This window comes from Stenella coeruleoalba (assembly GCF_951394435.1).
Source record: "Stenella coeruleoalba genome assembly, chromosome: 14".
NCBI lineage: Eukaryota > Metazoa > Chordata > Mammalia > Artiodactyla > Delphinidae > Stenella > Stenella coeruleoalba.
In genome coordinates, this window is record NC_137160.1 from 66,435,074 (window position 1) to 66,461,871 (window position 26,798).

General features: G+C 44.6%; 2 protein-coding genes across 6 annotated transcripts in view; one reads left to right on the plus strand and one right to left on the minus strand.

Moving 5' to 3' along the window:
* Nucleotides 1–22,694, plus strand: part of MORC2 (MORC family CW-type zinc finger 2) — a 60,741-nt gene extending 38,047 nt beyond the window's left edge. Inside the window, exons 25-28 of one of the 4 annotated variants that reach the window (XR_013831187.1) lie at nucleotides 258–446; nucleotides 538–630; nucleotides 1,724–7,196; nucleotides 20,893–22,694. Coding sequence is in view for 3 of the 4 variants with exons in the window: in XM_079941739.1 (XP_079797865.1) it covers nucleotides 258–446; nucleotides 538–630; nucleotides 1,724–1,792 (351 nt within the window). In the remaining variant the exon portion in view is untranslated. Of the gene's footprint in view, nucleotides 1–257; nucleotides 447–537; nucleotides 631–1,723; nucleotides 8,094–20,892 lie in introns of those variants that run through there. The other 3 variants (XM_079941739.1, XM_079941740.1, XM_079941741.1) reach the window with 3 other exon arrangements.
* OSBP2 (oxysterol binding protein 2) overlaps nucleotides 16,428–26,798 on the minus strand; it is a 33,376-nt gene continuing 23,005 nt past the window's right edge. For both annotated transcript variants that reach the window (XM_079941743.1, XM_079941742.1), the window contains 2 exons: nucleotides 18,369–18,595; nucleotides 16,428–18,103 (listed from right to left, as the gene is read on the minus strand). In XM_079941743.1, the coding sequence (XP_079797869.1) occupies nucleotides 17,961–18,103; nucleotides 18,369–18,595 (370 nt within the window). In that variant the 3' untranslated portion in view covers nucleotides 16,428–17,960. The remainder of the gene's footprint in view (nucleotides 18,104–18,368; nucleotides 18,596–26,798) is intronic.

Here is a 26,798-nt window from a genome sequence, read left to right on the forward strand (position 1 = left end):
AACGGCTGGCAGTCTGCCAGAGCACTTTGGTACGTGCTTCATGTGTGATCCTGTCTTCGTCCTCGTGGCAGCCCTGTGAGGTGGACGTCGAGGTCTTTCTTCTCTGGAGCTAGAGAGATCACTTGCTTCTGGGTCCGGCATCCCTTCAGACTGAGCTTCCTTGTGCTGAGCCAGTTGGGGACACCAGTGCCCATCTAGAAGGGCACTGGGGACCCTCGTGAGCTCATGCACTCACCCACCAGCTCCTCTCCCAACAGAAAGAGTACTTCAAGCAGTATGAAGTGGGGCTCCAGAACCTGTGCCATTCCTACCAGAGCCGCGCCGACTCGCGGGCCAAGGCCTCCGAGGAGAGCCTGCGTACCTCCGAGAGAAAGCTCCGCGAGACAGAGGAGAAGCTGCAGAAGCTGAGGACCAACATCGTGGCGCTCCTGCAAAAGGTGCAGGAGGTGAGCCAGGCAGCCCTCTCATTGTAGCGGACCACCTGGTGTCTCGGGGTGGGGGCTTGGGCACCTCCTGCTCCCTTCTCCCCACTCACAGGAATCTGTGGTTCCAACCCTGGCTGCACAGCATCCTGACCAGGAGGGCTGGAGGTGGTGCGGCTGCCTGGGCCTCATCCCAGCCAGACCCACGGTATCAGACTTTTGCCCTTGTTTAGACATTCTGATATACAACCTGGTTTGAGAACCCTCCAAGTCATAAACCAGAAAAACATTCTCAATTTTCCAGATGACGCCCAGATGGGATTAGGTAGCCCAGAAGCAGGGAGTGCCCTGTAGGGTCTCAGCCCTTTATCCAGGCAGTAAACATTGAGGACAACTGCTCTGTGCCTGTCCTGGGGACCTTTGGTGAAGCAGACAGGCAAGATAGGGGTCCTGCTCTCATAGCCCAACAAGTGGAGGAGACAGAACTACTGTTGGCGGGAAGTGCTGTGAAGTAAATATGAGAGAGACAGAAAACAGGGATGCCGCTTTACTAGGGTGTGCAGGGGAAGCCTCTCTGAGGAGGTACTTGAGCTGAGGGCAGAACCAGTCACACAGGAGTGGGATGTGAGAGCTCTGGGGAGAGGGAAGAGCAGGGCCTGAGGCCCAAGGCAGGGAGATGTGGGCGATAGAAGAAGCAGGGCCCTGTACCAGGTGGGAAGTCTCTGGAGGGTGTGGCACTAAGACGTTTGCAATCTAAGACATTTACTCTGGTTGGTTGTAGGAGGGCCTGGAGGGGGCGGAGGTTAGAATCCGGGACTCCAGTGAGGAGGTTCCCACAGTTGTCTGGGTGAGAGATTCTGGCAGCCTGAACCTTGGATGGTGACAGTAAGGAGGGAGAGAAGTGGGCAGATTTGTTGTAACGTCTTGAGGGAAGGGGAGGAAACAAGGGTGATGGTTGTGGTTTGTCTGAGCCCCTGGGTGGAGGGGAGGCGGTGGTGGCCTGTACCAAGATGGAGCAACTCGGGGTCGGTGGTGCCGTTGAGCTGTTGGATGTTTTGAGTCTGAGAAGCCTGCAGCATGGCTAAGGCAAGCCGGGAACTTGGGGTAGAGGCAGGGTAGGAGCAAGAAATCTGGGCGTCATCTGTGCACAGAGGAGGGAGTGGGCGGATGATAAGAAGGGACAAGGCCTGACAGCCAGGGTGGAGGGGCGAGAGGAAGGGGCACGGGCTGCAAAAAGGATGGGGAGGCGGGCCCCCCACCACCTTGTGGCCCCCGGCTGACCCTGCACTGCTCTGTTCCAGGATATAGACATTAACACAGATGACGAGCTGGATGCCTACATCGAGGACCTGATCACCAAGGGGGACTAAGAGGCCTGGAGCCAGAGATCAGCTCCCCTGCCCCTCAAGGCAGAGCTCCTGGGGGTGGAGTTTCATTTATGGGTTGATGGACTTACCTTGGTTTGACTCACATGGGATATTTGTGCTTTTGGAGGGAAAGAGACTCTGATTCTTTGAATCTTCCTCCCTACGTTTATAAATATTTATTTTTTAAAAGAAACAAGATGCTGTGCCTGCTGTGAGACCATACATTTTTTTTGGTGACTCTTGGGCAGAGAACAGAAGCAGGATGCCAAGTCTGAGCTGCTTCTCTTGGCTCCTGGCTCCTCAAGATGTGGTGAATCCAGTGCTGTTTGGAAGTTGGGGAGGCTCCAGGGGCAAGACTGGGGGAGGGGCAGGGCCCCCCAGGCTGGTGCTCCCCCAGGATCTCCAATCCAGGGGATCCCCACAGGGCCATGGTCAGGAGGAGGCTCAGCGCTGAGCAGCTCCCTGTCTCGTGGCTGCTCCTTCAGGTTGGGGATGTGAGTGGTGGCCCAAGTGGTCCGTCTTGGCTGTGGCACCGTCCAGACAGCTTGGGGAAGAAAGATCCTCCTGTTCAACTTCCCCATCCACCACCTAAGTTCTCCCTGCTGGAGAACTAACAGTGGACAATGAGGTTTCCTGCCTCAAAAACTTGAGTGGACAGATCCGACTCTGGTCAGACTGCTGACCCGGGTAACACACTGAATGTTTGAATTCCAAAGGATTCCTTTTACGAAAGGACCATGTGTGTGAAGGAGCCCCTGTGCTGGTTGGTGGCGGCCTCGTCTGTGGGTGTGGCAGGGTCCTAGGGAGCACACCTTCCTCAATGGTCCCGGCCATCTGGAGAGCCTGGCGCTGCTTTTTCTCTTACTGCATCCCCCCTGTCTGGCCCCACCAGGCCCAGTCAAGGTCCCTGCTTTGGGGCAGATGGGAGGAGGGGGTCACTGAGCCACAGGGACTCCAGAGGTGGCTCTGCAGGAAGCACACCATGTCTTCCTTCCCGCCTGGTCACAGCCTCATACAGCTGTGTCCCTCAACTTCTCAGGGTCAAAGACAAAGGCAAGAGTTGCTGAATTTTCTCTTTAATGGCCATTGGAAAAATTCTGGTTTGATTTCTCCCAACTCTCTTCATCCCCCTTTATTTGGGGACTGGGTTTTCTGAAGGCACAAGAACTATGGTCTTGTGCCACTGGTCTGCAATTCAGACCTCTCGGTGTGTTTCCAGCATCTACCCACCTCTGGTCAGCAGTGGCCACATGCTGCCCTGTGAAGACTCCAGTAGCCTGGGAAGTGCTGGCGAGGGAGGCAGGCCCCATGGGAATCGGAGGTCTTTACCCACTTGTGCACGTGGCCAGAAGCACCTGTGACTTGTGGGTTTGGGACTTCTCCAAACCACATCCCTGGGCAAGGACTCTTTGGGGGAAATACCACTCAGAGAGGCCCTGACCTCTTCCTCTGAAGATTCGCGAAGAGTCTTAGGGCTTCTTGAGCTGGTGGTTCCTCTCCTGTCCAGCTCGCTCTTTTCATCACAGGCAGCATATGGTCCATTTTTGTCCCCAAACCTGCTGTTTTAATCTAAGTGCAAGCTGGTTCTGCATTTTTACTAGAGGGTAATACTCAAGTTTTTTATTTACATACCTGTAATCGAAATGCAATACTATAAACTTTCACTGGTGAGACTCCTGAACTGTCTGTTTTCTTCTCTTAGTAAAATCCAGCACCTTCCTCCTCTTCATTCTTTCCACCACTGTGGCTTTAAACTGTCTTCAGATTCTTCCTCATCTCCACCACCTTGTCTTATGTCTTCACTCTCCTGGACACCCATAGAAACTGAAATACTGAATTTCTTAAACATTTTAGCTTCAACTTCTGGGCGTTCCCACTTTGCTGTTTAAATCCAACCACAGCTGTGCTGAATGCAGCCTGCTTCCAGGCAGAGCTCCTTCCATTCTGGGTGGGAAGATAAGATGCAGGGGTTCCTCCCCCTTCCTTGTCCTGGATAACTAACCTGCTTGAAATTGTCTAAAACTTGGGAGAAGAAGATGGTCTGGTGGGGCTGTGGCAGGAAGGTCCTGAGTTCAAGGCGGCAAGAAGGTGAATGAGTGCAGCGACCCTTGTTTTTAAGGAGTGGGAGGGATGGGGACTTTCGTGTTTTGTTTTTTTTCTCCAAGTGATACATGCATATGGTAAAAATTCAAACAGTACGAAAGGCTGGACCATGAAAAGCAAGGCTCCCTCCTTCCCACCCCCCCACCCCCAATGCTCACTTTCCCTGGAAGGAGTATCCGTCCTGAGCACACTTACACATCTACTGTCTGTTTCTGCCTGTTTCTCACTTAGTAAATCTTGGGACTTGTTTCTGAAGCGCTCACATGGATCTACTTTATTCTCCTGAACAACCACATAGCATTTCATCGTCTTGGATGTACTGTCATTTAGTGGTCCCATTTATAGAGATTTTGGTTTTTAATGTTTATGAAAAGTGCTGTGATGAGTGTGTGTGGGTATACATGTGTACTTAATCGTTAACTCAGATCTGGGTTTATACAGGGTTAAGATCCAAAGAGAGAAACGGCTGTTAGATGGTGGATGCATTAAAAATTCTAAGATACATTCCAGAAAAGACTTCCCAATTTCAACTCCCACCAACAGTATATTCCTTGCCCCCCACCCCCACTTGCCTGGCTGTAGTCTCTTCCATCTGAACTGTTTACTAATCTGAAAGGTGAAAAGTGATGGATTTTTGAGTTGGTTTGAATTAATTTACGTGAGATTGAACATCTTTGTTGGCCGGTTGTGTTTCTCTCTGGGACACAGCTGTAGTTCTGAGTCTTGGGGTAGGGACTTTGTAAATCAGATGAAAAACAAGGGGCAAGTCCTCAGGGAAATGTTCACCTTATATCACCCCTCAGCCCCTAAGTGTCCCATGGATTTAGCATTACGAACCCCACATCATTAGTGTATTACTAGGTCAGGACAAGGGTTTGACATTGTTTACCAAAGGAAGGCATAGGTTAATAGGCTGAGAGAAACTTCTCTGCTTCCTCCTGTGAGTGGCACTGCTTTTTGGCTCCTCTTGTTGGGTCTAGTTCCCCTTGAAAGACATGACTGTCTTTTAGACCCGTGGTTCAAGCAGCACTGGGCAAGCACTCACAGCTCTACAGACCAATCTGTGTTAAGACTGATAGAGCTCAAACTTCTTTCCCTTTTACACAGAACACAAGATTTGGTCTGAGCGGGCCATGCCTCCACTGGCTACTCGTCCCCGATGTAAGGCTGTCCTGCATCTGGGCCAGGCTGTAAGGGACCCGCTGGCAGTTGCCTAGATGCCTGAAACATCCTCAAAATTCCAGTGGAGGATTCTGCCCTTTGCTGGAGATGGAACCTCTGAGGCTTCCTTTGGAATGGCCACATTGCTCTTGGTTCCTGAGAAGGTGGACAGCCAGCTTGGCCACGGGAGGCAGAGCTACAAAAGAACATGCGTTCTCTGCTGCCATGTTTGAGGCCTCCAACTGTCCTCAGCACTGCTGGGGGCACCCTCTCCATAGTGAGCAAGACACAGACTGGACAGAGGAAGGGCCTGGCGAGGGACAATCCCACTCAGGAATGAGCCCAAATGTTGCCAAGCCTGTTTTTCAGTCTGGCAGTTTTCATGGCAGTAACTTGGAATGTGCCAGGCCCAACTAGGACCCCTGGTGGATCCTGCATAAATTTCCTTTTTTCAGCTCACAAGGCTTCAGACAAATCACTGCCCATCCTGGGTCCCCTTTTCTTCCTCTAAAATAAAGGCGCTGGATGACAGTAGAGGTTTTCTGGCTTACTAAGTTGTAGTTCTCCACCAGAAATTTATCCAGAGGCCCATATAGACGGTTGGAATGGGGCCCCAAAGCCCTTGCTGCCCTGACCCCTTATCTTTGCTTACAAGATTCACTGGCCCCACCTGCTGCCTGTAGGCCTTCCACGACCTACTCATTGGCCCTTGTGGGGTGTTACCCTATGGCCTTTTGGCCTCCGAGGTGAGGAGGGCGGGTCTTCCATCCAGCCATCTTCGGTCCGCAAAGCAGGTTGCCCCTGCTACTTCTTGGGGCTCGGGCTTTCTCAGCTTCCAGCCAGGGCCTGGAGATAGGGGAGCCCATGCCACTGAGGCCAACCTGGACCAGGGACAGGGGAAGGGTCTGACAGACACATCCCTCCTTTCTTGTCCCCTCTGGACTCTGCTGAGATGCTTCCACGGGACTCTCTGGGGCCACTTCCTGCCCGAGCAACTGCAGTTCTCGGGAAGCTGTGGGCAGCTGTAACCCACAACTTTGAATTTACGGTCCTTTCTTCCCCACTTCTTACTCTGTTTAAGCTCTGGGTTCTCACTCCCCTACCCAGTTCCCCACCATTTAAGCCAGTCTGGCACTAGCCGGGTTTGGGGGCGCTGCGATGCGAGAACCCCTAATTGTCAGAAGGAAGAGTTTTGAGTTCCTTACGCTAAATCATCAGCTACCATAACACAGCACAAGCCCGGGGACTGGCTGCAAACTCTCACCTGGCCCAGAGGACACGTCCAGGACCCGGCCCTCGGCCCTCTCTCTCCGGAGGCTCTGGGGGTGTCCAACGCTCAGTCCCATCCGGGCGCCTGCCTTCTCCCAGGTCGCCAACGGTTGCGGGAGGCGGAGAGCACCCCTCCCACCCTCCTCCAGACTCTCAAGGCAGGCGCTCAATGGCGCCTGCGCGGTGCAGCGGCCTGGCACGTGTTCTGCGCCCAGCGCATGCGCCTGGGAACGTCACGAGCCTGCCTACGTGCCCGAGCCCGGGTGGGCGGGCGTCCGAGCCTCAGACGGCGTGAGGGTAGGGAGTTGTGAGCAAATCCGGCTGTACAAGGCCCGCCCGGGGCCCCGCTTGGGGACGGAGGCCTCGAGGGTCCCACATCCTAGGGCCAGCGGAGGGAAGGCCTAGGGGATCCAGTGTCCGGCTCAGACCCCAAGCAGAGAAGTGAGGAATTTTTTCCGCTGGAGTCTGCGTATTAAGCCCGGGCACAGGTGAAACCTTTTACCCGGTAGTTTTCCAACTTTTTGTGGTCACTACAGGAGACTTTTTGGTATAGATGTCCTTGATGGTGTGGTGCTTTTACGTCTGCAAGATAGAGGACCTGGGAAGGAAGCTGCATGTGTTTTTTTGTTTTTTGTTTTTTTTTTGCGGTACGCGGGCCTCTCACAGCTGTGGCCTCTCGCATTGCGGAGCACAGGCTCCAGAAGCGCAGGCTCAGCGGCCATGGCTCACGGGCCCAGCTGCTCCGCGGCATGTGGGATCCTCCCGGACCGGGGCACAAACCCGTATCCCCTGCATCGGCAGGCGGACTCTCAACCATTGCGCCACCAGGGAAGCCCGAAGCTGCATGATTTACATTTTGAAATACCCTTTCCAGGTAATTTCCCCTGAGGGTCCAGACCGCTGACTCTCGGGACCTGAGGCCTCTTGCGTTTCACGACCTCGGCTCACAACTTGCTTTTCTGCTGGTTTGTCTGTCCTTGGCCTGGTTTATGGTGTTTCTTGAAAGGTTTTGGGGTTTCCTATCATGTTTAAGAAAGTCCTTCCCCCTCTACTCACCTGCAAACATTCTCTTGCATTTTGTTGCACTGTATTAAAGTTTTTTGTGTCAACCTCCACTCCCTGTGGGAAATATTTTAGTATCTGCGGTTAGGCAGGAGTCAGACTTTGGTTTTGGTTTTTCCAGATGGAAATTCACTTATGCCACCTCCGTTTCTTAAACGAACCACCTAGGTCATTATTTATATTCATTCTATTTGGTTTTGGACCTGTTGGGCTTGAGATGACCCTTCATATGTCAAGGGAGACAGTCTGTTACCAGCTGGACAGGCGATTCCGACGCGAGGGGTGAGGTCCTAGCTGAAACTACTTTGGGGGCGTCATTAGCATCTAGATGGATCAATCTCCCTCGCTGTTTTTCTTATTAAAATAGTTTTCCAGGCTATTCTTAGAATTTCTTCTCTCATGAAATTTAAAATCACGTAATCCAATTCTCTCCTGTCCCTGCCCGCCTCCACAACAAGTTCCATTGGGATTTAAATTATAATTGCATTAAATTTAGATGTAAGTTATGGGAGAGTTGACATTTTTATGATTTTAAATCTCCCTAGACGATACAAAATGGTTTTCCATTTGTTTGACTCCTTTTAGATCTTCTAATAAGATTTTATTTCTTCATATGGGTTATGTAACTTTCTCATTTTATTCCTGTTTTATGTTATTTGTCACTATTGTGAATGGAATTTTCCCCCCATCTCTATTCCTGATTATTAATATATAGAAAAGCAAATTGTTTAATATAATTTATTTTCTATCTTATAAACTCTGGTAGTTTTCAAAATAAACTTGTATTTTTAGATAAAATGTGCAAATTTGCCAGTATGCTAGTTTTAATTGCCGAACCTCTGAAACAGTGTTGAGTAATTAATTATCCAGGTCTTTTTTCTGATGAGGATGGAAATCCACATGTTAGGGTTGAGCAGAATATTGTCTGTTGGTTTTCGTGACTGGTCTTTAAAGTGTGGAAAGAGTTTTTTCTGTTTTTGTTGATGCTGTTGTCTTGTTTTTTAAACTTGGGGCTTCTGGGATGAAGCCGTGGCTGCCAGTCTTGTCTGAGTTGAGCACCAGGGGGCACCAGTTACACAGAATGAAATGTGGGTTGTGAGGCCCCCATCCCCATCTCCCATCGTCAAATGCCTTTCAGCATCTATTGATAAAATCATATGGGGTTTTTCTCCTTTAAGCTACTGTTTTAGCGATTATTCTTATTAGGCATTGAGCAGCTACAAAAGAATACTGTATAAAATATTTATAAGGGGGCTCCCCTGGTGGCGCAGTGGTTGAGAGTCCACCTGCTGATGCAGGGGACACGGGTTCGTGCCCCGGTCCGGGAAGATCCCACATGACGCGGAGCTGGATCGGCTGGACCCGTGAGCCATGGCCGCTGAGCCTGCGCGTCCGGAGCCTGTGCTCCGCAACGGGAGAGGCCACAGCAGTGAGAGGCCTGCGTACCGCAAAAAAAAAAAAAAAAAAAAAAAAAAAAAATATATATATATATATATATATATATATATATGGTAAGAAAAATATGCAGTGTACATCCATCACCTGGTTTAAGAAAACACATTATTATTAGTTTATAATCCCTGTGTGCCCCTCCTGGGTCCTTTCCCCTTTCTTCCTTGCTCAGCGGTAACCACAAACCTGAATTCTGTGTTTATCTTTTCTTTGCTCTTCTTACACTTTTACCATGTTGGTTTGTATTTCTAAATAATTGCTTTGTTTTGCCTGTTTTTTTTTTTTTTTTCCCCAGCACGCGGGCCTCTCACTGCTGTGGCCTCTCCTGTCGCGGAGCACAGGCTCCGTACACGCAGGCTCAGTGGCCATGGCTCACGGGCCCAGCCGCTCCGCGGCATGTGGGATCTTTCCGGACTGGGGCACGAACCCGTGTCCCCTGCATCGGCAGGCGGACTCTCAACCACTACGCCACCAGGGAAGCCCTGTTTTTGAACTTAAATGGACATAACTTTTTTTAAAAAATACATTATTTATTTAGTTTTGGCTGCGTTGCGTCTTTGTTGTTGCACGCGGGCTTTCTCTAGTTGCGGTGAGTGGGCTTCTCATGGCGATGGCTTGTCTTTGTTGTGGAGCACAGGCTCTAGGCACGCAGGCTTCAATAGTTGTGGCACGCAGGGGCTCAGTAGTTGTGGTTCGCGAGCTCTAGAGCACAGGTTCGGAAGTTGTGGCGCACGGGCTTAGTTGCTCTGTGGCATGTGGAATCTTCCCGGACCAGGGCTCCAACCCGTGTCGCCTGCATTGGCAGGCGGATTCGTTACCACTCTGCCACCAGGAAGTCCCGGACATAACATTTTATTTACTATTCTGCAATTTGTTTTCTTTTCAATATTATGTTCCAGAAATTTACTCATGTTGTTGAGTGTAGCTGTAATTTATTCATCTTCACTAGTGTATCGTAGTGCTGAATATTATACAGTAATAAAAACAAATTACACCTACAATGGAACATACCACAGTTTTAAAAATCCATGTCTCTAACTGGCATTTGGGTTGTTTCTAGCTTTTTGCTATTACAGTACATCTGTGGACATTCATGTTTATGTCTCCTGTTACATGCATAATCCTTGGAGACTTGCTGCATCATAGGCCATGCCCATTTCAACTTTACTAGATAATGCCAAATTCTTTTCAGAAGCAGTTGTATCAATTTACATGCCCATTGGCACTAAGTGCTTCATTCCTCTACTTCCTCACCTACACTTGATATTGCTAGACTTGGTTTGTTTTTTGCCAGTCTGAAGGGTGTGTAGTGTTATCTCATTATGGTTTAATTTGCATTAACCTGATGTCTAATGTGGTTGAGCATCTTTTCATGTCTATTGACTGTTTGAATTTCTTCTTTGATAAAGTGTTTGTTCAATACTTTTTCCCATTTTTCTACTCGTCTTTTTATTGATTTGTATTTTTGTATATTCTAGATACAAGATCCTTGTAAGTTATCTGTGTTGCAAAAATCTTCCACTCTTTGGCATACTTTTTTTTAACTCTCTTTTTATAGTCTTTTGATGAGACGTTCTTAATTTTTTTTTTAAATTTTCTTGAATGAGGTCTCTTAGTTGTGGCAGGTGAGCTCCTTAGTTGTGGCAGGCGGGCTCCTTAGTTGTGGCACGTGGGTTCATTAGTTGCAGCTTGTAGGCTCCTTAGCTGTAGCATGTGGGCTCCTTAGTTGTGACACATGGGCTCCTTAGTTGAGGCTCACTGGCTCCTTAGTTGTGGCATGCAAACTCTTAGGTTCAGCATGCATGTGGGATCTAGTTCCCCGAGCAGGGATCGAACATGGGCCCCCGGAGCACAGAATCTTATCCACTGTGCCACCAGGGAAGTCCCTCTTAATTTTAATATAGACTAATTTATCAGTCTTTTACTGTTTGCATTTTTTGTAACTTATTTAAGAAATCCTTCCCTATCCTGAGGTCATGACGATACTGTTTTGTATTGTCTTCTAAAGTGTTTATAGTTTTGTCTTTCACATATAGACCTTTAATCCACCTGAAATTGCCTTTTGTGTATGGTATGAGGTAGAGCTCCAGTTCCTTCCTGATTGTCCTTACACCCCTTATTGAAAAGTCTTACCTTTCTCATTAATCTACAGTGCAACCTCACTTGTATATCGAATGTTCATATATGTATGAATCTGTTTCTGAATTTTTATTCAGTTACATTTGTTGTTTCTCTATGCCAATACCACACTGATTTATTTATTATAGTTTTACAATAAGTTTTGATATCTAATAGAGCTGGTCTTGCCACTTTTTCTGCTTCAAGAGTGTCTTGACTATTCTTGGTCCTTTGCATTTCCATATAAATTTTAGAATCATTTTATCAAGCTCCATGAGAAAAGCTATAGGGGTTTCATTGGAATTGATTGTATGTCATCAGTTTGAGAAGAATTGATATCTTTATAAGCCTTCCAAACCATGAAGATGGTATAACTCTCCATTAATTTAGATCTTTCTTTAGTGTCTTTCAAGAAAGTATTGTGATTTTCCCTTCAGAAGTCTTGTATATCCTTTGTTACTATGTATGTACCTATGGTATATCCTAGGTATCTGATGATTTTTGATGCTACTGTAAATAATAGTTTTTAAAACTTTATTTCCTCACAGTTTGTTGCTAGTAAATAAAGATGTAATTGATTTTTATATATTGATGATTCTATTTTATCTTTAGATTCTTTTGGATTTTCTATGATACATCATCTGGGAGCAATGATAATTTTGCCAGTTCTCATACCTCATATATTTTTTTTGCCTTGTTGCATTGGCTAGGACTGCCAATACAGTGTTGAATGTAAAGGGTAAAAATGGGTATCTTTTGTTCTCTATCTCACAGAGAAAGCTTTTTTCCCCTTTGGTAGATATCATTCATCAGATTAAGGAAGTTTCTTTCTATTCCTATTTTTAAGCATTTTTTTCCTTTTAAATATCATTGATGCATGTTGAATTTTTTCTCAAGTGTTTTCTGCATCCATTGAGATGACCATTCAGTGTTCTCCTTTAATTTGTTAACATGGTGAATTACATTGGTTAGTTTTTCATAGGCTAAACCTTGCACTTCTGGAGTGATTATAATTTTTCTATATTGCTAATTCGTTAATATTTTGTTTTGAATTGTACCAGCATGTGAGTGACACTAGTTTGTGATTTTCCTTTCTTATACTGTCCTTGTTAGGTTTTGGTGACCAGGTTATACTAGCCTCAAGAAATGAGTTGGGGAGTATCCCTCTTGTGATAGTTTCTGTAAGGTTGGTTAGTCCTTGGTCAGTTGTGTCTGGAGTTTTGTGTGTATATGTGTGGGGAGATTTTTTAACTGACTGAATTTTTAAAAGGTTATAATACTATTCAGGTTTTTCTAATTTTTGAGTCAGTTTTAAGTTTTATTTTTCTAGAATTTTATCTCAGTTTTCAAAGATGTTGTTACAGAGTTATTCACAATACCCTTAAAATATCTGTAGCATCTCTATGTCCTCTTTTCATTCCAAATATTGTTTTTTGGGTTCATCCATTTCCTCCTTCCATTTTCCTTATCATTAAAGTTTGTCAGTTTTAGTTTTTCCAAGAATCAACCTCAGCTTTCTTGGTCCTTTCTATTATGTTTGTTTTCTCTTTCATTAATTTCTGATCTTCATTTCCTTATGTGTCCTTTGGGTTTATCCTAATATTCATTTTCCTACTCAAATTGGATGTTTAGCTCATTATTTAGCCTTTATTCTTTTACAACATGAGCTTTTAGGCTATAAATTTCCTTCTAAGTACAGCTTTATCTATGTCCTATAAGTTTAGGTATATAATATTTTAATTTTTAATTGTATTTTCTGATTTTTGATTTCTTCTTTGATCCATGAGTTATTTTAAAAGCATATATCTTTTTTTTTTTGTGCGTTACGCGGGCCTCTCACCATTGTGGCCTCTCCTGCTGCAGAGCAGAGGCTCCGGACGTGCAGGCTCAGCAGCTATGGCTCACGGGCCCAGCTGCTCCGTGGCATGTGGGATCCTCCTGGACCAGGGCACGAACCCATGTCCCCTGCATTGGTAGGCGGACTCTCAACCATTGTGCCACCAGGGAAGCCCTAAAAGCATATTTCTTAATGTTCAAACGTGGTTGCTTTTTCTAATTATCTTTTCGTTATTGATTTTGAACTTTCATTGTGATCTGAGAATGTGGTCTGTATGCCAGTCCTTTGAAATTTGCTGAGGCTTGACAACTGGCCCAAGTATGTGGCTAATATTCATAAATGTTCTGTGTGCATTTCAAAAATATGTATTTTGCAGTTATGTGTAATTCCCTGTATGTGCCTGTTACCAGATGTTAATTGTGTTGTTTGAACCCTTGCTGATATTTTTGGTCTGTCTGAGCTCTCATTACTGGGAGAGAGATGTTAAAATCTTCCATTATGATTGTGGATTTATCTATTTCTCCTTCTGATTGTGTCCATTTTACTTTATTTTGAGATATTACTAGGTGCCTGTGAGTTTTAGAACTCTATGAATTTTACTTTTTATCATTATAAAGTGGCTTTTTAAATTTTCTACCCTTGATCATAGCCAAAAGGCCAAGAAGTGATTGCTTTTTTTATTTTCTGAAAGTTGACATCTGGTGATATTTTTTGTCTCAATGTCTGTCTTGTCTGTGTACTTATGTTTTAGGTGTTTTCTTGTAACTAGCATATAGTGGGATTTTGTTTTTATTTGATATTTTTTGTTCTTACCCAAAGCATTTGTTTAAATTTTGTGTAATTATTGATATATTGGTTAACTTATTTCCATCTTCTTATTTTTAAATTTTTATTCCAGCTTATCTGCATTCCTTTTTCCTCTCCTTTCCTGCTTTCTTTTAGATTGACTGAAAATTTCTCTCCCACATACGGTGTTTTTCCTCAGTTTTTGAAATTTAGTATTCTTATTCCTCTATATGTTTTACATAATATTGGGTTGGCCAAAAAGTTCGTTTGGGTTTTTCAGTAAGATGTGGGAAAATCCGAATGACCAGTCCAATACTTATCAAAGTCTAACTCCATAAGCCATTTAATTTTTTTAAATATTTATTTGTTTGGCTGTGCCAGGTCTTAGTTGCGGCACGTGGGATCTTCGTTGCTGTGTGCAGGATCTTCGTTGCGGCATGTGGGATCTTTTGGTTGTGGCAGGCGGCCTCTTAGTTGCGGCATGTGGTCTCTTAGTTGCAGCCTGTGGACTCTTAGTTGCGGCATGCATGTGGGATCTACTTCCCTGCCCAGGGATCAAACCCAGGCCCACTGCATTGGGAGCATGGAGTCTTAGCCACTGGACCACCAGGGAAGTCCCAGTATTGTTTTAATAAGACATTTTGTTAATGTCGTATTTTCCTTTGGTTCCTGAAAGATATTTTCACTAGGAATACTAACATTTTCTCTTCTACTTTGGAGATATCACTTCATTGTCTTCTGACTTTCTTTGGTGGTCAGAAGACAGTGAACTCTCTAATCAATGCTCTTTCAAGGTATCCCCCACCCAAGTTTGGCTCCTTTTAAAATTTTGTTGTTTTAAAGGTCTTGCAATTTCACTATATTGTATTTAGCTGTGGATGTCTTTTTATTTACCCTGACAAGGATTTGTTGGAATTGACTCTGTATATTGGTGTTTCTTGTCAAAAGTTAATTTTTTAGTCATTAACTCTTAAAAGATTGCTTCTGTTCCATTTTGATTGGACACATGTGGGATCTTCTCACTTTATCCTCCATGTCTCTTAATTTCATTTTTACACTTTTCACCTCTTTGTGTGTCTGTGTTGCTTTCTGGATAATTTCCACAGATCTCACTTCCATGTCACCAATACTCTCTTCGTGTGTAATCTGCTATAAAATTATTCATTGTTTTTAGTGATTTTTTTCAATTTCTGCAAGTTCTTTAGTATTTTTGAATGCTTTTTACTCATTTTCAAGCCACCTTTCTGTTCCTAGAAATATATTAAACATGCTTATTTTATATGTGTCTGTTAATTTTACTATATTGAGTAGTTTTGTTATGTCTGATTCTGCTGTTATTTCTGTCGGCCATTGCTTATGCCAGTGTATGTTGTATTTCCTTGTGTGTTTGGAGATGTTATACTGTGAGCTGCTTGTTTTCCTTTCATCTTCACATCTGGGGTTCCATAAGGTCTGGAATGAAGGGGAGAACCTCTAGAGAGGATTTGTTTCTCTCATGTGACGGGGGACATTGCCAATTTGGGACCGTGCTGTATTCTCTACTAGAGGTTTTATTGGATCATCCTGATAGCATGTATTTGGGCTGTGAAGCCAAGTGAGGGTCTGCTCCTGATTACAAATTCTTAGGGGATTTTTTTTTTTTTCTGCTCTGCTTATGACTAACCTTTAAGACAAGCAATTTTCCTTGTATTATTCTTGATTCACCATTATATTGAAGGTATATTGAAGGTATATTGAAGGTATATTGAAGGTATAGCCCTTTGGGGGCCCAGCTTGAGGGAGATTATCTCAAACTGGATGCCCTATATCAGGCAGGTCATTTGAGGCAGTGAAAACTTAGGCTCAGTGGGCTCAGTAAATGCCAGTGAGAAGCAGACTTCAGAGCTCTTATCTCCCCAGGTTTCCACATCCACTTAATTTTTGGCCTGAGGATTCCTTATATCCATTACAGCACATGGATGCATTTAAGGTGTTTTAAAATTTTATCCAACATGTCTAGTTTTCCACAAAGAAGGATAATCCAGGCATTTAGTCTACCATCCAGAAGAAGTCCCTCTTGAACTAGTTGGTACAATGAATGATTTACAACTAAAAGCTTCCCGATTTTGACCCATTCTTGCATTACTGTGTAAAACCAGCTTGGGCATATGTTTACCAATTTGGGGTATCAGTTTTTTGTATGTGGCTGGATTCTATTTGCTGTTGTCATATTTGGATATATGAAAATTCTATTCTTATATTCCATTCCCTCCCCTGGCAGATCCTCCACTGCCTCCTGGGTCAGGGCTATCCTGGGGTTGCCTCACCCCACACCCTTCTCTCCAGTGAGGGCTGTCCCTCCAGCACCTCGGCAGGGACTCACCAGTGCCTGCCTCCCCACAGATGGGAAAGTTAAGGCCTTGGAAGGAGTTGTACGGTACCAGCCTTGGATCCCACAGCATTGGGGTGTTGGGACAGGTGGCTAGAGCCTGGCTCTGATGCCCCTGTGGTGCCCTGCCCCACTCCATCCTGTCACCTGGAAGTGCTGGCAGTGGGAGGAGGACCCACTGGGCCAGATCAGCCACCCTTGCTCGGGTCCCGGGAGCTAGTGATCCAAGTTGCTTGAGGTCAGGTCATGGTCACTGAGCAACCCTAGACCTCACCAGGGCCAGGGTTCCCTGTGGAGAGTGGTGAGGGCCTTGGCCTGGCCTCAGGCCAAACTGTGACCCTCCAGTAGGTGCCACCTCAGCCCTCTGCAGCTTTCCTGGCCCAGACCCTGTCCCACCAGGTCTTCCATCCCCGCCCCTCCCCATCCAGAGCAACCTCCCACTGCCTGCTTCTGGCGCTGAGCAGAATAGCGCCCCACACCCCTCCCCCATGCCACCTGCGGGCTGTCTGTCGCCTGCTCTCCCGTGTCAGCCCTGCTCCACCCAGTCACAGACTCAGGAATGGGGCCGTGGAAAACTCCAAGATTTTTTATTACTGGTCAGAAGGTGCTCACTCATAGTTCTGAGAAAAGGAACATTGAACAGCTCTGCCGCAGGCCTCATGGGGCTGCCTGCATGCCTGCCCACCCGCCCTCCAGTGGGCACCCTAAGGCATTTCACACGTTGGTGTTTTCACTTTTTTTTTTTTTTTTATAAAAACAAAACCAGTCCTGGAGTAGAAAGTAAAACCCTGTGATGAACTTTCAGGACCAAATTGAAGTGTGAAAGGTTGAGTAGGAGTTCTGAGGGGCTGGGACAGTGGCCACAGTGGCCCAGGCCCCCCCCCGCCCCACAGTTGGCAGAAGCCACTGGAAGGGAATCTGAGGAGAGGGCAGGGCACAGCTGACAGGAGGGCCAAACTCAGACAGGAGCACCCTGTCGTCATCATTTTTTCACTTCTACATATCATAAAAATTTAAGCAAAATAGCTATTTTATATATATTTATATATCATATATCATATATATATATATATATATATATATATATATATATGGCAAATAAAGAGTTCAGGGGTGCTGAGATGGGACACCCCAGAGATGGGACTCTGGGTTCTCTGGTGCCCAGGATACCAACCCAGGCTGAGCCGAGGGTTGGGTCTTATTGCTGATTTGGGGCTGGGTTCTGTGGCAGGAGCGCCTGCAGGCCCGGCCTCTGTGGGGCTGGGGAGCAGCCCCAGCATGGCCAGGGCTAGGCAGGGGCTGTTGCCCTCAAATCCACATGGCGGTCCCTCAGTGTCCCCTTCCCCACCATGCGTGGGGCTCTGGCTCCAGAGACAACTGACTTGTGCTCTCCTGGGCCCGGCGGCCCTTGGTTCCCTTCTCTGGGGGGTCCTGGGCTCCTGGGGGGTGGGCAGCTCACATACACATGGCCTTGCTGTTTGAGCTACAAAATGCTCCCGACTCAAAGGGGTCCATCTGGCTTCCCAATGTCTTAAAAAGAAGGGGCTCTTGCCAGGACACTTCTGTGGCAAGAAAGCACACTTAGAAAGTTGTCCACCAAGTGCTGTACTAAAAATATTTACTAAATACCTTGGCTGGAAAGAAATGGAGATCTTTTTTTTTTCTAAAAAAGTCAAAAGTGGCTCCCTGGGAGGGGGCCAGTTCCTCCCTGGGGGGCTGGTGACTGGAGCAGCCAAGGGCCCGGGCCAGCCTGCCTGAGGTGTGGAAACTGGAGCTGGGGGGCCTGATGGGGCTCAAGTCCATGATGAAGGGTCACAGGAGACCCGGGGCACCTGGGGGCTGGAAAGAACCCGGGTCAGCACTTCCTCCTTCCAAGGTGGGAGCCCCAAAAAAGTGTTATTAAAAAACATAAGAAGGAAAAGGTGGGGAGGTCAGTTGAGTACTAAATTGAGTGCATTAAATAGAAGGTGGACCAGGCTGTGCAGCCGCCTGTATTTGCAGGAGGAGGGTGGTGCTCAGAAGATGTTGGGGCACATGTGCCAGTCCTGCTTCTCCTTGGCCTCCCAGTAGCCACCCTTGTACACGCAGGCCGTCTCCCCAGTCACCGGGTCCAGCCTCTTCTCAAACCACAGCGGCACGTACACTTCGGCCTCCTTCTCTGCTGGGCGGCACAGTGGGCAGGCGGGCGGGCAGCCTGCCTCCTCCCAGCGCCCCAGAAAACCACTCCCTGTCCCCTCTCCTGCTGGCCCTCCTCCTTGCTCCTGGGGTGCCCCCTTCTCCAGCACCCCTCCCTGCCCCCAGGGAATCCCCTCTCTCCCCCTCAGCTTCTTCCAGTCCCCTCATCTCCTCCCAGTTCCTGGGAGACCCCCATGCCCTCTCCCGCTGGCCTCACTCCCGGGGGCCCCCCTCCCCACTGGCCTCACCTTCCTCTGCACCGCAGCCCCGCGAGCAGGCCTCCAGCCTCCGGCGCCGATTCACGCGCTGCTTCTCCTCCAGCCGCTGCTTCTCCGTGTTGGCCTCATCCCAGTGTCCCTTCTCCATCAGCCGCTGGTCGGGCCGCAAGCGGCTGTCGGTGGGCGCCACGCCCTCCTCGTGCTCGTTGAGGGTCAGGGCCAGCTCCGAGAAGTAGTACATGTTCTCCGCGTTGTCCCTGCGGGGCCCCATGGGGTGAGCTGCCGGGACACACTCGGCCCCCTCTCTGCTTCCCCTCCTGCATGTCCACCCCCTGAACCCCCCAAACCTGGCCTTGTGTCCACCTCGCCCTTTCCTCCCTGCACCTTGCAGGCTCCACCGACCTGCATGTTTTGCCACATTATACCTCTCTGGGAACTTGCCCACCTTGTCCAATTTTTCATATATATCAGCCTGAAGTGTTTCATAATGTCCTCATTATTATTCGTTTAATGTGTGTGACAGCAGTGTCTTCTTTCGCGTCTGTAATGTTGATGCTGTGCACCTTCTCTCTACCCAGTCATGTCAGAGGTTTGTCCGTTTTCTTCATTGGTGGAAGATGAAACTTTGTTGATCCTATTTTAGGTTTTTCTGCTTTACTGATTTTGCTTGTATAGTCTTCCTACTACTTTGTTGGGATTTCTTTTGCTGCTCCTTTTCTAACTTCCTGGGATGGATGCTTAGCTCAATATTTTCCCATGTCTCTTCTTTTCTAATATGTGCATTTCAAGGCTACACATTTCACTCCAATTACTGCTTTAGCTGCATTCTACCATTTTTGTTATGTATTATTTTCATTATCATGCAGTTATACTTTCTAACTTTCATTATACTTTCTTTGTCCTATGGATTAGTTGGAAGTACATTTCTTAAGTTTATAAATATATGGTAATTTTTCTAGTCATCTTTGTTTCTAGCACACTCACTTTGGAGTCAGACAGTATACTTCGTATAATTTCATCTCTTTGAAATTTGTTTTATGACCCAGTATATGGTCAGTTTTTGCAAACGTTCCACATGTAATCAAAGAGATTGCATTTTCCACAGTTGTTGAGTGCAATGTTCTACAGCTGTCCTGAAGGTTCTATTGTTCAAACTTGTCCTCCAGACATTTTCTTCTGCTATCCATTACTAAAAGAAGTATGTTAAAATCTCCCACTTTGGTTGTAAACTAGTCCATTTTTCCTTATATTTCTATCAACTTTTGCTGTATACATTTTGGGGCTGTTATTAGGTACAGGGTATATTCAAATTTAAAATCTTCCTGGCAAATTGAACCTTTATCATTTTGTCCCTCTTTGACCTTTTGTTTTAATGTCTGTTTTGTGATATTACTATAGCTGAAGGCAGCTTTTGTTTGGTTAGTATTTCTATGTATACATATCTTTTTCCATCCTTTTATTCCAGTCTTTATTTTATTTAGATGTATTTTTTGTAAACCACATAAAGTTTGATTTTTAAAAATTTGTCTGAAAGCTTATGGGAAGTTAATGTAATTACTAATATGTTGGATTTAAATCTATCTTATTTCGTTTTTTTCTTTTTATACTGCTTTGATACTGTGAAAGTTTTGAATTAGTCATAATACTTGGTATGTTGGTCCTTACATGGCCTGCTTGTATTTTTTTTCAATCAATTAATTAATTATTTTGGGCTGCATTGGGCCTTTGTTGCTACGCAAGGCTTTCTTTAGTTGCGGGGAGTGGGGGCTACTCTTCGTTGCCGTGCATGGGCTTCTCATTGTGGTGGCTTCTCTTGTTGCGGAGCACTGGCTCTAGGCATGTGGGCTTCACTAGTTGTGGCACACAGGCTTCAGTAGTTGTGGCTCGCAGGCTCTAGAGCACAGGCTCAGTAGTTGTGGCGCATGGGCTTAGTTGCTCAGTGGCATGTGGGATCTTCCTGGGCCAGGGCTCGAACCCATGTCCCCTGCATTGTCAGGTGGATTCTTAACCACTGCGACACGAGGGAAGCCCCGGCCTGCTTGTATTAATGCGACCTTGCCACCTAAACCAAAGGTAGAATCCTGACAAAACCTACATCTGACCATAAGGAAAACTCACCAATCCATCCTCCTCTCAGGTAGCCACTGGCAGGACTCCTGAGTTCATCAGTCCTTTGCTTTCCTTTTAATATAATTTTATTGCATCTTTAAGTAGTCTTAAGTGTGTGTGTAGTCTTAAGTGTGTGTGTATGTCTTAAGTGTGTGTGTATGTCTTAAGTGTGTGTGTATGTCTTAAGTGTGTGTGTATGTCAGACATACTTGTTTTTAACTGTATAAAAAGAATATGTATGTAACCTTCTCGGACTTGCTTTTTTTAAACTTAATATTATATTACTAAGATTTATCTGTATTGTATGTTGCTGTGGTTCATTTGTTTCAACTACTGTAAATATTGCTCTGTGTGAATACACTAATTATTTCATCCAATAAGTTTGAGTTGTTTTCAAGTTTTGCTTTGAGTAATCTTATTCATGTTTCCTGTTGTACATTTATAGGAGTTTCTCTTGAGTATACACCTAGAAGTGGGATTACTGGGCTGCAGAGTCTGTGATGTTCTTCTTTAGAAGGTAAGGCCACACTGCTTTCCAGCATGGTCATACCAGCTCACGTTCCCACCAGTGATGTATAAGGGATACTGTGGATCCATATCTTCTTCAACACTTGATATTACCAGACTGTTCATTTTTTCAAATCAAATGAAGGTAAAACTGCATCTTATTGTGGTTCTGATTTGCATTTCCCTGATTACCAATGATGTTATCATTTTCGTATGGTGATTGGCCATGTTTCTTCTTGTGTGAAATTCTTGTTCATGACTTGCACTTTCCCATTGGATTGTTTTTGCTTTATTTATTCATTAGAAGGTCTGTTATTCTTTTTGTTCCTATTTATTTATCTGTTTTTGGCTGCGTTGGGTCTTCGTTGCTGTGCACGGGCTTTATCTAGTTGCAGCGAGCAGGGGCTACTGTTTGTTGCAGTGCGTGGGCTTCTCATTCTGCTCATTGCGGTGGCTTCTCTTGTTGCATAGCATGGGCTTTAGGCGCTCGGGCTTCAGTAGTGTGGCACGTGGGCTCAGTAGTTGTGGCGCACGGGCTTAGTTGCTCTGCAGCATGTGGGATCTTCCCGAACCAGGGATTGAAGCCATGTTCCCTGCATTGGCAGGTGGATTCTTAACCACTGAGCCACGAGGGAAGCCCCAGAAAAATTTCTTTTAATGAACAGAAGCATTTTAATATAATTGAATACATCAGTGTTTTTGTCTTATTTAAGATATATTTCCGTAAGTTATAGATGATACTCATCTATATTTTCTACTTAGAGGTTTTTTGTTTCTTTTTAATAGTATGTGGATACAGAAAGACTAGAATTTATTTTTTATTTATTTTTTAAAGGAACATTATTTATTTATTTATTGGCTGCATTGGGTCTTTGTTGCTGCGTGTGGGCTTTCTCTAGTAGCGGCAAGTGGGGGCTACTCTTCATTGCGGTGCATGGGCTTCTCATTGTGGTGGCTTCTCTCGTTGTGGAGCACGGGCTCTAGGCGCACAGGCTTCAGTAGTTGTGGCACATAGGCTCAGTAGTTGTGGCTCGTGGGCTCTAGAGCACAGGCTCAGTAGTTGTGTCTTAGCTGCTCTGCAGCATGTGGGATCTTCCCGGACCAAGGATTGAACCCCTGTCCCCTGTGCTGGCAAGCGGATTCTTAACCATTGCGCCACCAGGGAAGTCCCTCTACTTAGAGTTTAACTTACTGTTTAACAGTAAGTCAAACTTAATACTTACTGTAAGACCTTTATTTGGAGTTGATTTTTGTTATAATAATGTAAGGGAACGATTCACTTAATGTTTTTCTATATGGATAACCATTTTCCCGAGATCCTTTTAGTGGATGGTGCCATCTTTCCATGTGCTATGATGTTATATACCATAGATATATACACATCCAGGGCATAGTTTCCAGGCTTACTATTCTATTTCACTATAGCTTCAAAATAAGTATCTAATAGGGCAAGTCCTCTTTTTTTTAGAAATATCCTGGCCCTTTATTCTTCAATATAAATTAAGAAATCATAATATCAAGTTCCATGAAAATCACTATTGGGATTTTGTTTGGTTTACCGACTCTTTAGATCATGACATATTAATAGTACTTAGTCTTTCTACCCACGAACGTGGTATCTTTCTCCATTCATTTAGCTCTTCCTTGATATCTCAGCAAAGTTTTATAATTTTCTCTATAGAGGTCTTGTATATATTATAAGATTTGTTACAAGGTCCTTGATATTCTCTGATATGATAATTGGTGTCTTCTCTTAAACTGTATTTTCTAGTTGTTTTCTTTTAGTGTATAGAAATGCAACTGACTTTTGCATATTAATCTTATATTGAGGCACCTAAGATGCCTTTTGTTCAGATCTGTTAATGTAACAAATTTATGGATTTTCTAGTACAGACTCATCCTTGCGTACCCAGGATAAACTCAACATGACTGAAGAATGTTATCTTTTTCATATACTGTTGGATTTTCTGATGTCTTGTTTTGGAATTGTGATTATCCATGAGTGAAAGAGGGTAGAACTTTTATTTTCCTACTACTCTTTTAGCCTGGTTTGGTATTAGGTATCTTATACTGGCCTCACAGTATAAGAAAGGAAAGTATTTCTTTTTCTATGGTCTGGTAGATTTTCTATAAAATTGAGGTATATGTTTCTTGACAACTTGGTAGAATTCACCTATAAAACTACCTGGGCTTTGTGTTTTCCCTGTGGAAATTTTTAAACTACTGCTTCAGTATCTTTAATTATAGGATTAGTCATGCTTTTTTTTTTTCTTCTAGACTCAGTTCTTGTAAGTTATATTTTTCTAAAAATTTGTCCTTCCAATGAGAATTTTAATAATCTTATACTTTAAATATAATAAACATAATGAAAACATTAATAATATTTATTTCTATATTCTCTCTTGATCAGTCTTGCCAGTAGTTTTCTGTTTGTTTTTTTCCCTCAAAGATCAACTTCTTTTTAAACTTGTTTTTTTTTTAAAATAAATTTATTTTATTTATTTTTGGCTGTGTTGGGTCTTCGTTGCTGTGCACGGGCTTTCTCTAGATGTGGCGAGCGGGGGCTACTCTTCGTTGCAGTGCATGGGCTTCTCACTGCAGTGGCTTCTCTTGTTGCGGAGCACGGCCTCTAGGTGCATGGGCTTCAGTAGTTGTGGCTCATGGGCTCTAGAGCACAGGCTCAGTAGTTGTGGCGCATGGGCTTAGTTGCTCGGCGGCATGTGGGATCTTCCCGGACCAGGGCTCGAACCCGTGCCCCCTGCATTGGCAGGTGGATTCTTAACCACTGCGCCACTAGGAAAGTCCCTCTGCTTTTATTTTTAAGGTATATTTTCTTCTTTCTTTCAGTTTGTATGCTGCACTTTCTCTAATTTCTTAGAATGAAAAAGCTTTAATAAGCTTATATACCTATTTAAGGCAATACATTTCCTTTGAAGCTTTGCCTTTGGTATATCCAGCCAGTTTTGATATCTTTTTCTTCTCATTCAGTTCTAGGCATTTTAAAATTTCCATTCTAACTTATTATTTTGTCCATGAATTATTTAGCAACTTAAATTTTTTCCCAAATATGTGGGGACTTTTTGACATCTTGTTCATAACTTCTAATTTGTCTTATCATAGGCTGTGGTCTGTGTGCTACCCTCTGTACATTTGTTGAGGCTTTCTTTAGGGTTTAGTACACGATTGATTTTTGCATAAATTCCACGTATACTTGAGAAAAAGCCTGTTCTCTGTTGCAACCATAAGTATATGTATATCCCGTGTTTTTTGCTCTCCATCTTGCTGGGTTGCTTTTCCCCATTTGACTCTCAACAAGTGAGAAGGGTGTGTTGAAATCTCTGTCTTCCAGTGTGGTGATGGATTTATCCATTTCTCCCTTTACTCTCAATATGTGTGCTTTGTGTATTTTTGAGGCTCTTTCACTACATGCATAATGTCTGTGTCATGCATACGGTTCATATCTTCTCGAAGAACTCAACGTTTTATCATGTAGCAACTCTTCCATCCCTAATAATGCTTTTGTCCTAAAGTCTGTTTTTACCTTATATTAATATAGCTGTTATAGGTTTTTGGTTAGTATTTTCATGATATGTCTATCTTTTACTTTCAACCTTTGCCCATCATTATGCTTTGGATCTTTCTTAGAAGGTGCATGCATCTGGATTTTTAAAAATCCAGTCAGTTAGTATTGGGTTGGCCAAAAAGATCGTTCAGGTTTTTCCATAAATGGTAGGGAAAACCCGAACAAACTTTTGGGCCAACCCAATATTTTGCTTTTTTAACTATGTTATTATGCCTGGACTTATTTCTACTGTGTTAACTTGCTGTTTTTATTTGTCTTTTTAATATTTTTTACTGATTTAAAAATCTTCTGTTGGTCTCTACCTTCACATCCCTTGGTGTCCTCTGTCTCCCTAGACTCCATTGTGTTAACATCATCTACACTTTTAATTTTGGACTGTTGTGGGAACATTTTCTGCTTTTCTTTGGTCTTAGTAATTATTTTGAAAATCCCTCCCACACACAACCTTTTATTTCATATAACTACTGTAGCACCTTCTGGATTCTTTCCCTCCCCCTTTTAGACTACTGTTTTCATTGTGGGTTTTTGTGTGGCAAACCTTCTGAGGCTGTTCACCTGAGAACATTTTGTTTTTTTATCACAGCCTCATATTTGAACGATATCTCAGCTGGACAGAAACTTTTTTTTTTTAATTTATTTTTGGCTGTGTTGGGCCTTCGTTGCTGCACGCGGGCTTTCTCTAGTTGGGGCGAGCGGGGGCTACTCTTCGTTGCGGTGCATGGGCTTCTCATTGCGGTGGCTTCTCCTGTTGCAGAGCACAGGCTCTAGGCGCGCGGGCTTCAGTAGTTGTGGCACGTGTGCTCAGTAGTTGTGGCTCGCGGGCTCTAGAGCGCAGGCTCAGTAGTTGTGGCGCTCGGGCTTAGTTGCTCCGCGGCATGTGGGATCTTCCCGGACCAGGGTTAGAACCCATGTCCTCTGCTTTGGCAGGCGGATTCTTAACCACTGCGCCACCAGGGAAGCCCTGGACTGAAACTTTTACCTTCTAATTTCATTTTCTTCATTACTTTGAAAATATTATTCCAAAAATCTGATGTCCATCTGATTCTTCATTCTCTACTGAAATCTTTTCTTTCTGGAAGCTATTAGAATTTTCTCCTTGGTGTCCTTAATTTTCAGTATATTGTGGTCTAGGCAGAAGTTTTTCTTTGTTTCCTGTCTCTGGAACTCCAACGGGCCCTTTCAACCCAAGGTCTTTCATCTGTTTGTTTGGGGAAATTTATTTCCATCATTTCTTTAACTATTTCTCTCTCTTTTCTATTTTTCTTTCTTTCCTTTCCTTTCGGGGTTCCAATTAAACATATTAATTTAGTAGCTACTCTAGGAATTACAATATGCACAGTTCACATAGTCAGAAATTAGTGTGCATCTTGACCCTCCTCTTGGGTAGCACAAGGGCCTTTGAAAAGTTTCCAGTTTTCTGACTTACCTGATTGTGCAGTTGCACTTAATGTTTAGATTTTAAACCCCACAAGACATTATTGTTCTTATTTACTCACTGTTCACATAGGTTTTGTTCCTCATTTCACACATCTTGGTTCTTCTATCTGGGAGCTCTATCCTTAGTGCTGGTCTGCTGGTGGCAAAATGAGTGGCTTGAAAATGTCTATTTCAACTTTACTCTGTAAAGATGTTCTTGCTGGGTGTGTAATTAATCCTCACCTGTCAGTGAGTCTTTCTGCATGTGTAAGATTTCATCTGTCTTCAAGCTCCCGTTATTGCTGATGAGGAGAAGGTTGTCAGTCTGCCGTTCCTCAGAAAGTACATCTTTTTAAAAATCTGGCTGCTTAATATTTTCTCTGATCTAGTTTCAACAGTTTCACTGTATAGATTTAGATGTGGAAAATCTCTGCTGTTTTCTCCTCAGATAAGACTCCTGAGATGGTCTCTTGCTTCTGGACTCTGACCAGAAGCCTGCTGGACCCTGCTCTCAAACTCAACGTGCCCTACACGTCCTGACGCTGCACCCTCCCAGGCTCCGGGGATGCCTGTGGGGCTGCTCCAGGGACTCACTCTGGGTCACCAGGTGGCCAGCCTTCTCTCTCTAGGTGCTTGGCTTTTCCAGGTTTTGTCTGTTTATCTGAAGATTTTGATTATTTCTTCTGACCTATATTCAGTCAATGGGTTCTCTCTATTAAACCTTCCCATGGAGTTCTCAATTTCAGTTACTTTATGTTTCCTTTGTAGAATTTCTGTTTCATTCTCTTTGGAATCAGCTGTGCCACTTTTTATAGTTTCCTGCACTTATTTTCATGTTTGGTTTT